Source organism: Mycteria americana, chromosome 8 (assembly GCF_035582795.1).
Source record: "Mycteria americana isolate JAX WOST 10 ecotype Jacksonville Zoo and Gardens chromosome 8, USCA_MyAme_1.0, whole genome shotgun sequence".
Taxonomy (NCBI): domain Eukaryota; kingdom Metazoa; phylum Chordata; class Aves; order Ciconiiformes; family Ciconiidae; genus Mycteria; species Mycteria americana.
This window is the reverse complement of record NC_134372.1, coordinates 47,301,791-47,312,973: the sequence shown is the minus strand read 5'-3', so window position 1 is coordinate 47,312,973 and position 11,183 is coordinate 47,301,791. Positions and strand designations below refer to the sequence as shown.

The window sequence follows — 11,183 nt, the reverse complement described above, 5'->3', positions numbered from 1 at the left end:
CCGCGCCGTGGGGTCCCTCTGCACCCCCCGCGGCGGCTGCCGCAGCCCCCAGCCGCCCGGGGCGGGCGGGCAGGGGGGGCGGCAGCAGCCACTCGTTCCTCCCCCCGGCTCCCCCCTCCCGGGCCGGTGGCGGCGGCGGCGGGGGGGCCGGGGAGGAGCCGGGCCGGGGGCGCCGGGGCCGGGAGGCGGCGGGCAGCCGCCCTTCCTCCGCGCCGCCGGCGGGACCCAAACTTTCGCACCGAACTTTTATTCCGTTTTTTGTTGTGGCGGTGGTGGTTGGTTGGGGATATTTTTTGTTGTTGGGTTGGTGTTTGATTTTTTTTGTTTTTTTTTTTTTTGCTTTCTCGGTGCCTTCTCCGCGGCGGGAGGAGGCGGGCGGCAGCGGGCGGGGTGGGGGGGGTGGGGGGGGAGCGCTCCGCAAACCCGCCCCCCGAGCCTGCGTGTCCGGCGGAGCCGCGGGATGAGCCGGGGGCGGCGATGAGCGCGGCGGGGCCGGGGGCGGCGGCGGCGGCGGCGGCGCCGCTCTCCCGCAAGCAGCGGCTGATGGCCGCGCTGGCGGCCGGCGAAGCGGCGGTGGCGGGCGGCCCCGGGGCTCCGCAACCCCCGGCGCCTCCGCTCTGCTGCTTCATCTGCGGCGGCGGCATCAGCCGCGGCAAAGAGCTAAAGCTTCAAGTGCGGCCCCCCCGCGACCACCGACCCTTCTTCCCCTTCCTCCAGCACCAGGAGCCGGCGCCCGGCGCCCGCGCCGTCTCGGCGGAGGGCTGCGCCTTGGTCTGCGCCGTCTGCCGCTGTTTCCTGGGCGAGCAGTGGGACTCCTTCGAGCGCAGCCGCACGCCGGTGGAGAAGCGCATGTACTGGCTCAAGCGGCCCCATCAGTGCGAGGCGGCGGCGGCGGCGGCGGCGGCGGGGGGAGCCGGGCTGCGGCGGGGGGCGACGGGCTGGGACCCCGCCGCGCCGCCGCGCCGCCCCGCCGGCCAGGAGGAGGAGGAGGAGGAGGAGGAAGAGGAGGAGGAGGAAGGGCCGGCAGCCGGCTCCGACCTCTCCGAGCTCTCCGACGCCGAGCCCCTCTCGGAGCCCGAGGGGGCGGGCGGCGCGGCGCGGACCCCCCCGGCGGCGGCGGGCAAGCGGGGGCCGCCCTGCTGCTCCTCGGAGGACAGCGAGATCAACATCACCAGCGAGGAGGAGGAGGAGGAGGAGGAAGGCAGCGAGCGGCCCGCTTGGGCATCGGGCACCGCCTGCTACATCTGCGGCAGCCCCTTGTCACCCACCGCCCAGCACCGCGTCCACGTGCAGAAGCAGGAGAAGACCTCGCCGGCACCCTTCTTCCCCTTCCTCTGGCTGCACAGCCCCCCGCCGGGCGCCCAGCCCCTCTCGCCCGCCGGCAGCACCCTGGTGTGCCCCTGCTGCTTCGCCTCTCTCATGCAGCAGTGGCAAAGCTTCGAGTTGGCCAACGTGCCCGTGCTGCAGCGGCTCTACGTGGTGCCCCTCAACGCCGGGGCCATGCCCGCCAAGGGCCGGCGAGGGCTGAAGGAGGACGGGCCGGGCGCCCCACCGGCACCCGAGGCTTGCTACCTCTGCGGGGAGGAGTGCGGCAAGGAGGCGAGGCCGGTGGCGGCCAAGATCACCAACGGCAATGCGAAGAGCACCATGCATTTCCCCTTCCTCAGCCTCCTGCCTTGCCCGCCCAGCGCCAAGGGGCTGAACAAGCACTGGGAGGTGAGCAGCTGCCGCAAGTGCTTCGGGGTCTTGCAGGACCTGTGGGCCATGTACAGGGCCTGCCACAACGAGGAGCTCATCACCTCGGTGCAGAGCTTCCTGGGGAGGTACCACCAGGTCTTCTCTGCTGGTGACCCCGGCGGCCTGGCCGGCCACCCCGCCGTCAAGCCCGGTCCCACCTCCGTCTGCTACATCTGCGGGGCCGAGCTGGGAGCCGGCAAAGAGTTCCAGCTCAACGTCAACCCGCCGGGGCGATTCGGGGAGAAGGAGCCCTTTTTCCCCTTCCTGACGGTCTACCCACCCGCCCCGCGGGCCAGACCGGCCGACTCAACCGGGCTGGTGGCCACCTGCGTCCTCTGCTACCATGACCTGCTGGGGCAGTGGCTGCAGCACGAGGGCAGGAACTCCCACCACCCCAGCAGCGCCTGGTCCCGGCAATACAAAGTGGAGACCTTCGTCTGCTTCTTCTGCCGGCAGGAGAAGAAGCGATGCCTTGGATTAAAAGCGGTTCAAGTGGCCAGGCTCCCCGTCTTCCTCTACACCCTCCGCGTGGCCAACAGCTTGCTGGTGGATGACGGGAAGCAGCTGACCATTGGCGCCTGTGCCGAGTGTGGTGCCGTGGTCCTGGCCGGCAAGAGCATGACCCCGCCGGAGCTGCTGGCGGCGGCACCCCCGGCTCTCCTCCCCAAGGTAAGGCGGTTGGCCCGGACCCCATCCCTCCCCTCCCGGCGTTTCCCACTTCTGGCATCGAGGAGGAGGTAGAGCGGTGACATAGATGGATGCTCTCCTTTTGGGTCTGGTCCCTGGGGGCGAACGCTAATGGATGGGGTGCCTTTAGCAATGAACTTTTGGAGCTGTCAAGCTGCAAAGGAACGGATAAAAATCCTTCCAAGAGGTGGGGAGAGCCAAGACCTGTCCTGTTGCAGAAGCGTGTATCTGTGTTACTGGCGCCTGCTTGCTCGCAGCCCTGCGTGAGGGAGGTGGGGGCCAGCACGGAGGAAACCCTGATCCCGTACCGCTCGCCGTCAAGGGTGATCAGAGGTGCCGGAGGGGAGGGAGGGCTGCCTGGCCTGCCCACCGCCGCAGCATCCTCGGGAAGCTCGAAGGAGCGCGTGGCCTCCGCCGCCGTAGGAAACTTCCCGAGTTGTCTCCGGTTTTATAAGGTGCCTTAATCAAAGGGTTTTCCCCTCGGAGAAACCCCAGCCCTTCGTGCAGCCGGGGAGCGGATGTGCAGGCTCGGGGCTGGGTGCCCCCCACCTGTGCTGCTCTGGTTATCCGGCAGCGAGGGACCCCCAGGCAGCATCCCCCCGTGCCCCAAGCCCTGCAGCCCTGAAGGGTGTCGTGGGTGCCATCGCCCAGGTGCTGCCAGTTTCCGCGGTTGCTCTTTTCTGCTCCTCCCGCCGGGGTTACGCGGGGTGCTTCGGGGGCATCACCTAGAAAGCGGCAGAGCAAAGGCTTACTAGTCGCAAGCTTGCCTTTCTTGTGGGATAGGGAAATAACTGCTTTTACCCCCAAATTTCCAGCTTGCAGGAGCGTGCTGCAGAGCTGCTGCTCTGTACCTGCAAACCAGGCCCCAGGCTGGGCTCTGTAAAATGCCAGTACCCTAAATCCCCGAGTTCGTTTTCAAAGCCTTTCAGCTCTGTTCCTGGCCAGAACCCTGCGGCTCTCCGAAGTGCTGGCATTTTTTTTAGAAATATAAACCAGCCCTTCCAAGACAGCGCTCCTTTTCTCTCCGGTCACTCCTCCTTGGTTGGTTACAAATATAATTTTCCGTTCAGCCGTGCTGGCTCCCGGGCTGGGGGGACACTGCTTGGAAAGCCACCGGGCAGGAGCTGCACGCACTGGAGGGTCGGTGCGCGGTGCCGGTGCGGGGAGTGCCAGGATGGCACGGGAGGTTAGGTTGGCACCGGTGATGGGAATTCTCCGGAAGCCGTTGCTTTCGGGCGGTTTCCCCCAGGCTCCATCGGCCCGAGCCAGACGGCCCCGACGTCATTGCAGGTCATTCGTGGATGCAGATGATTTATTTTCAGGCTCGCCCGCGTGGGAGTCTGCTTCCAGCCAACACGACTTGCGGTGTGCGGAGGGGTCTGAGGTGGTGGAGACTTTCTGGATGTCGGAGCTGGTGCGGGGCTGCATGGGTTGCGATGCCCGTGTGGTCACGGCCACGTTGCCAGTCTGTCCATCCCCGGGTCTGTTGGCATTTGTGGGGTGCCGGAGCCCTTGCTGACTGGTGGCCGTGGAGGGCTCGGGAGTCAGTCGAGCATCCCGCGGTGCTCTCCTGGGGGGTGATGCTCCAGCAGAGCCCGGGTGGGTGCAGCTGGTGAGGGGGACAGCATCCACATGTCCCCAACCGGTGTTTCACGCCTCTGCCCCGTTAGTGTCCCCAGGCCGTGTCATGGGGACGTTATGGACAGCAATTCTGTCGCAGCTCGGATGCCAGCGTTGGGTGCTCAGGGTTGCTTCCTGCAGGGTTCGTTAGCGTCCCCTCAGAGCCCGGGCACCAGTCCTCATCCCCGCTGGCCCCAGCCCCAAACTCCCACTTGGGCTCCTGCCTGCAGCCCCGTCTCCGACCGAGCGGCTCTGAAAAGCTTTTGTGTGGGGCTATGAAAGACGGAGGGGGAGGAGGAGGAGGAGGACGCGGAGGGTGTCCTGGGGAAGGGATGCTATTCAGTTCCTCCCTCTTGTTCCTGGGTTTGCTAATGAGCAAATTAAGGGGCTGCTACAAGGGGCAGGGTGGCAGGAGGCAAGGCAGAGCTCTTCCATGGGGAGCTGCCTGGGGAGGGCACGGCCGGTCCAGGGCCCGTTTCACTTTGCTGGGCTCTGCTGTGTCCTGGTTGTCACTCTGGCTGGCCAGAAGGTCCCTTCCGTCTCCTCATGCTTCCCATCAGGCTGAGACCTCACAGATGTGAAGGTTATTTAAAACACGGCTTAATGCTTGGGTAGGGTGCTTGGCTAATTTAACTGTACCCTCGTTCAGGCACGCTTGCTGCTGAAAGTCACCCTGGATGAGCCTTTCACTCTTGTGTGACACCCAGGTCCCTGTTCAAATGGGACCAGACCGGGAGGAATGAGCCCGAGGGGTTAAAACCATCTCCCCGTTCCTCCTTGCAGCTCTGCAACTTCATTTTTTGAACGCACGTGCTTTTTCACGCGCCGGGGATTGACAACCCCTGCACACAGAGCTGGTGGTTTGCTACTGCCCTGCTTGCAGGTGGTCGACCCGGATGGCTCCAAGTTTGAGGCACTGGGGAAATGCACGAAATGCCACCAGACACCCCCATATCCCCCTCCCTTAGCAGGGCAGCAAGAGCAAGATGGGGCTCAGGTCCTCTCTATAACAGCTTGGAGGTGCTAACGAGGGAACCCCACATCTGAGGCTCATCGGGAGGGTGGAGGCTGTGGTATTTTGGGTGGAGTGGTGCTTCTGCAGTGGGGCAGGTGATGGTCCACGTGGGTGCCTGTGGGCCTGCCTGCTGCGGGAGGCTCTCCTGGAGGTAAGCTCTGCCTAGCAGGGTTTCTGCGGCAGCCCCTCTGCTTGTGTTGGCTTGGGTGGGATGGGTTTGGGTCCTCCCACCAAGAAAAAATGGCAACGTTGAGCTTTGGTAAGGGTGCCCCAGCATGGGTGTCCTTTGGCTTGTCACCCTTGGTCCCCTCCAAGGTGTGCAGATGTGTGCGGAGAGAATGCATCTTCTTTCCAGCTGTGCCCCTTGCAAAGGGGGACCTGTGCGGGTCTATGCACCCATCGGTGCAGGGCTCCTGGCTTTGGGGTGGCTGCTGCCACCAGGTATGATGGCTCGTCCTCCTCATCCGGAGAAACTGCCTGTGCATCCCGCCGTCGAGCCCGGCCGGGAGGAGCCGAGGGACAGGCAGCCGCTGCGAGCGGAGCAGGTGTTGAGGCCGATTGCTTTGAATAAACCATAAAACACCCAGGCTTGGCCGGTGTCCAGAGGTGATGCTGACCCGCGTCCCCGGCCGAAGAGGCCTCTGAAGCCGTCCCTCGAGCCCTCCTGCCCTCTCTAAAGGGGCAAAGTGCTGCATCGCTGGCGGTCCCAGGTCCAGGGCTGCTTGTGCTCGACCTGGCTGGGGTTTTCTGTGCCTGCTCCGATCCTTTCTCTCTGCCAGCACTGGAAAAAGCTTCCCCTGCCTTTCTGACTTTTCCCATCTTTGCCTGTCACCACTCTCGCTGCAGTTACGTACCTGTAAAAGTGAGCTCCGTTGGCTTGGGTTTTTTCCCCTGCATGCAACTTTCTGCAGATACATTCAGGTTTCTGGAAAGCTCTCGAATCCCACCATAACTCGAGCAAAGCTGTTCAAGTTTCCTTTGGGTGCTGCGAGGCACCCTGCAAAATTTGCAGGTGGTGCCATCCCACTCCTTGGGAGGATCCAGAACTTGCTGCTGTGTCTCCAGCCCTGTCCTCAGGCTGGTTTCTGAGCATCGCCCAGGGTTTTCCGTGTCCCGTTCCTGCTTTGTGGGGGTCGCTTGGGTCTCATTGCGCGGGGCCGTGCCTGACGGCACGGTCAGACTCATGAGTCCGCTGCATTTATTGCTCGGCAGCGGTGGTGTTGGCTCACCTGGGGATTTGGCCCCTTTTTTCAGGTTACAAGCTCCAAAGGTCATGCTGCATTTCCAAAACGCTACGTTGAGCTTACAGCTGTTGGTGAGCATTTTCTTTTTGCCTTTTGAAAAAGGTTTTGGGCAAACATCAAAGAGCTCTTGTGTTCTCAATGAAACCTTGTCCCGTTGATGCTGAGCAGCAGCAGAAACTCCTGGATGCCACGAAAGCAAACCCAGGAGGTGGAGGGTGACGCCTGACCCTCTTCGTGCATTGCAGCGGGCGTGTTCCCGGTGAGGGTACGGATATTTGGCTGTATCGCAGCATGAGAAATAAGAAGCCTGCGTAGGAAGGGTCCCGGGTCATGGCCGGGCAGGCAGGACCTCTGGCTTGTTTGCATCTTTTATTAATTTTGAAGCAAACCAAAAACCTTCTGGCGACTGGCGGTGTTTCGGGTGGTTGCACTTTCTCTGCCAAGCTGATGGCTCCTCTGCGCGTCCCTGGCCCGAGCTTCATGTGTGGGCTCCAGAAGGGCGGCATGGGCTGCGTCAGGCTTCTGCCGGTCCCTTAAATGTAAAGGAGGAGCAGAGCCGGTCTCGCTCATCTCAATTTTTTGCCTTCCAGCTCGGCTTGGCTTTGGCGATTATATCTGTGCTTGTGCCAGTTTTTGCCATCATTAATTCTAGCAGCCGCAGAGCAAAATCAGGCCGAGGTATTTTAAGCCAACTTTATTGGGATAAACCTGGCTTGTTTGCAGCATATGTCTATGTAAAGACGTTTTTAGCGAGGCTCGCGTTGACTTTCAGCAAAGCGGCTTCCTCCGCAGCGCCTGCTGCGGCTAACACCGACCGGGTCTGGCATTTTCAGATGAGATCTCAATCCCGGCACGGAGGTGGCAATATAATCATGATATGACTTCATGTCTTGGGGCACGGCCTCCCGCAGGATCGTGTTCCCAGATGGCAAACAAAGCAACAACACGAGGAAAATGTGCCGCTTGCTTTTTCCTGCCGATGAGGTCAGGTCAGGGCGGGTTTGGTATGTACCCAGCCAGGCTGGAAACCCGCGCCCCTCTCTCCCTCCATCCCTCCTCATCCTCACCCGCCGCTTAGGTTGTTTCAGAGTCACCCCATGGGCTGGTGGTCACCCCATGGGCTGGTGGCTCGTCCCCCCGGGGTCTTCGGCTGGGGGTGCGTGTCCTTCAACCACGGCGGGGGGGGAACAGCAAAGGGGCCTTTTGCTTTGGCCAGGCTGACCTTGCTGTACCAGCTGTCCAAAATACCAGGGCTCCCGCACTGCTGCCAGCCGCCGTGTCCTCCAGACCTTGTGCTGACTCCACAGCTCACCAGCTGGCTGCTATATATTTATTTTTTACCCCCCTCCCCCCCTCCTTGCCTTCTCCCTGCCTTTCCCAAAAGCAGCAGCGGAGGACTGGCAGCTCGAGCGCTGCCTCTCTTCTGCAGGCACCTGCCAAAAACGCTGGCCTGAAATGTGTGCTGCCCAGGAAACCCTGCCTGCACCCCCCCCCCCCCCGATATCCCCCGCAGCACCCACGGGGAGAGGGACCGGCCGCGCTCTGGTCCCCTGCAGCGAAAACGCTTTCGCAACCGCTGGAGCATCTTGCAGCAGCCTCCCTGTCTGCGCCTCGTGCGAAGCCGCGGCCAAGTCAGGAGATGGGGTAGAGGGATGGAGAGCTCTGGCTGTTGCGGACGGACAGATGTTTTGTCCAGATACTTGGCCTTTGTCAGCCGTCTGCGAAGCACGGTCGCGGAGGGCGGCCCGGGATACTCTTCGGCCGCTTCCCAGCGAGGAGGAACCTCCCCGCAGTAGCAGAGCGGGTGCCTGGTTTTGCAACCGTGTTGGTGATGGCAGGAGCCGGATTTTCACCGTCCTCCGCGCCCCGGTGCACCAGCTGGGTCCTGTGCCAACACCCCCGCTGTCGTCGTCCTCGGGGGCTGAGCCGCGGCCAAGGAGATGTCTCCATCTCCTGAGCAGCTTTTGGGGACCTGTGAGGTTTTGGGGAGCGCCTGGGCGCAGAGCAGAGCTGGTTTGCCAGGAGCCTGTTTGCACCTCGTTGGCTGTGATGGGTGCCCACGCTGGTTTTGGGTGGGGAGGGCTGTGTTTGCTCCCTGCCGGCACCGTAGGTGGGGTGCTCTTGAGGGTCCCTGGCTCCCGGGAAAGGGCCGTTGGCCAAACAGCTCCCGCTGGTCCCGTGCTGCTGGGCAGCATCTGGCCAGATGTTGCCCTTCCTCCCTGCAGCAAAAGGGCTGTGCCGCACGCCGGCGTCCTGGGCTTGAAGGGATGGCATGGAAATGTCCCTCCGGTGTGTTGAAGGACACTGCCCTCCTTGGGGACTGCCAGGCTGGGGGCTTGGGGGGGACCTTGCAGGGGCAAAACCAGGAGGGTGGTGGGGCAGGAGGATCCCGGTGCGTGGGGAGCAGGGTGGGAGCTTGAGGAGGAACCACCGGAGCTCGGCCGGTGGTGGCAGGCTCCCAACCATGCCGGGCTTTCCTCTGCCGTGAGCAGCTGGCAATGGGAGACCTTCCAGCAGCGCAATCCTCCTGGGCCCCGGCCCAGGGCTCTGACAGCTCCGGGTCCCCCCACCGCCAAGGTGGGTGCCAGCGGTGCCTCGAGCGTGTCTTGGCTCCTTGCAGAGCCAGCACCGTGTGTCGGCAGGTGCCAGCCGGTTTTCGGGCATGCGGTGGTGCTCCTTACTTGCACCCCTGTTTGCAAAAGGCATCGCTCCCGGCCAGCGGAGCCCGGTTCCCCTCCTTGTGCTGCGGAGAGGATGCCGGAGCCCCGGTGCCAACCAGTTTGCTCCCGTGGCTGGGCGAGCAGCCGCTCCGGCGCGGTGCTGGCGGCCCCGCTGGCCTCTTCCCCCTCCCCAGCCACCCCGGCGCACGCGAGCCTTGCTGCGGCATGGCTGGATAAACAGCCTTGTGCAGCTGGCCTGGCCTCGGCGTGACTTTTTCCCCCCCTGGATCTTCAGTAGCAGAGCAGGGAGGAAGGGGACGGCTGCGGGAGGGAGTTTTGGCTGGGCTGGGAGGAGGAGGACGTTACCTGGGTGCACTTCGGAGCCTGGCATGAATATGACGCTGCTTCTCCCTCTTTATTTTCCTTATTTTCCTCCCCCCTTCCATGTTAGTGCAAGTGCTGCCGGGCTTTAGTAGCTCTCGGGAGACTGAAGTCATCTGTTTACCCATGGAGCTGGCGTACTCGGAGCAGCAGCTGCCCCGGCTTTCCTTCTCTAACCTGCCGGCCCGCGGCGAGGTGCCTGTGCCGAGCGTGCCGCGACCCGTGCCGGGGCAGGGCGAGCACCGTGGCTGCCCCAGGTTGCTTTGCATTGCACGCCGGTGGCACGTGGAAAATGGGGCTGGGGGTGTCCGCGCCGTCGTGCCGCAGGCGTAGGAGCTCCCACCGGCCGGAGAGCCGTCGAGGTGCCGCGTTTCGGTGCGGTGCTGGAAGGGCCGTTCCCGGTTGCATTGGGGACCCGCCGCAGGATTTACCGGGGGTTATTCAAGCCCTCGCACACAAGCTCAGGAAATCGCCGTTTGGCCCGGTGCTGCCTCTTCCCGCTGGCTTCCGGCAGGGCCGGCCACGGCGTCGCCCGCCCCGGTACCCGGGGAGAGCTCGGTGCTGCCGTGGCTGGCAGGGGTGAGCGGTGGGGTGCCGGGTCTCGGGGCTGGCTTCCACTGGGGGTGCGTGGGGAGGGTCCTGGCACCACCCATGAGGGATGGGGAGCGGGGCAGGCAGGCTTGCGGGGACTGGTTTGCCCCCCGTGCTCTCTCCCAGCTCCTCCCAGTGAATTTTTGACTTACAGTGTAGAGCTCAAACGAGGCTGAGACGCAGCGGGGATGCAAGGGAAGGTCATTAGGGGAGACGGGTGGCGGTGACCCTGCAGCCAGGAGCATCTCCCCTTCGCCACGGGGACGGGCAGCTGCCTGGTGTGGCCGGACAGCAGGAGCGCGGTGGTGGCTTCCAGCCGGGGACGATGCCGGGGCTGACTTAGCGCAGAGCCTGGGCTCTTCCCAGGGCTGCCTGCCCCTCTGTGACCCCCCTCGAGGCTGGCACCCAGCGTGTCCCTGGCACCTGCTGCTTTTGGGGCTGGGGACTTCCATCGTGGGGGCATCTTGCCCCTTCGAGCCCCAGCCGGGGCTGGGTGCCTGTCCCTGTGGGACCCACTGTACCCCATGGCACAGCCTGGGCTCCGCTGCAGCCCTGTGCAGGGGGTGGTTTCCCCCGTTCACCCTCCAAAATGGTTTTGATCGTCCCCGCCGGCTTTGTCCCCCTTGGAAGGGGGGAGCGCATCAGCTGATGGCTACGGGGGGGCCACCGGCAGCCACCTCGGTCCCCAGGGAGCCAAACACGAGGACGCTGCAGTTGTTGGCAGGGACCTTGGAGCCGGGAACGTTTTGGTGACAGCCAAGGCGTCAGCCTCTCGCCCGGTGGTTTGCAGCAGCAGCGGGGCGGACAGACCCGGGGAGGGACGGACGGACAGACAGACAGCTGTGCAAGGCGTCTCGGGGGCCATGTGCAGGGTGTGGGGCGAGCAGCAAATTGCCACCGTCACCTCCCATCTGCCTGCAGCATGTTTCTGGAAGCGGGCTGACTTCAGTCGGCTGTGAAGCTTTTCATCGAGTGATGATCAAGTGCTAGTGATTTCAGTTATTACCCTGGCCAGGAATATATATATATATATATATATATATGTCTCCCGCCCTCCCTCCTTGTCTTCACTGCTCAAACAGCTGCATTTTCTTCTCTCCATCTCTTCTCCCCCCTCCTCGGAGCAGGCAGCATGAGTTATCCCGAAGTGAAAACACGGCGAAGACAAGGCCCTTCAGTTTTCCCGGGAGGTAACCGTGCCAAGGTCAACCCAGCGCGGGGACGGGGCCCTGGCTGCCGCTGCCGCCC

General features: G+C 63.6%; 1 protein-coding gene across 2 annotated transcripts in view; it reads left to right on the top strand.

Moving 5' to 3' along the window:
- The first annotated feature begins 452 nt into the window (after positions 1 to 452).
- Positions 453 to 11,183, top strand: part of GSE1 (Gse1 coiled-coil protein) — a 108,155-nt gene continuing 97,424 nt past the window's right edge. The window contains exon 1 of one of the 2 annotated variants that reach the window (XM_075510960.1): positions 453 to 2,406. In XM_075510960.1, coding sequence (XP_075367075.1) covers positions 478 to 2,406 — 1,929 coding nt within the window. In that variant the 5' untranslated portion in view covers positions 453 to 477. The remainder of the gene's footprint in view (positions 2,407 to 11,183) is intronic. The other variant, XM_075510961.1, reaches the window with a different exon arrangement.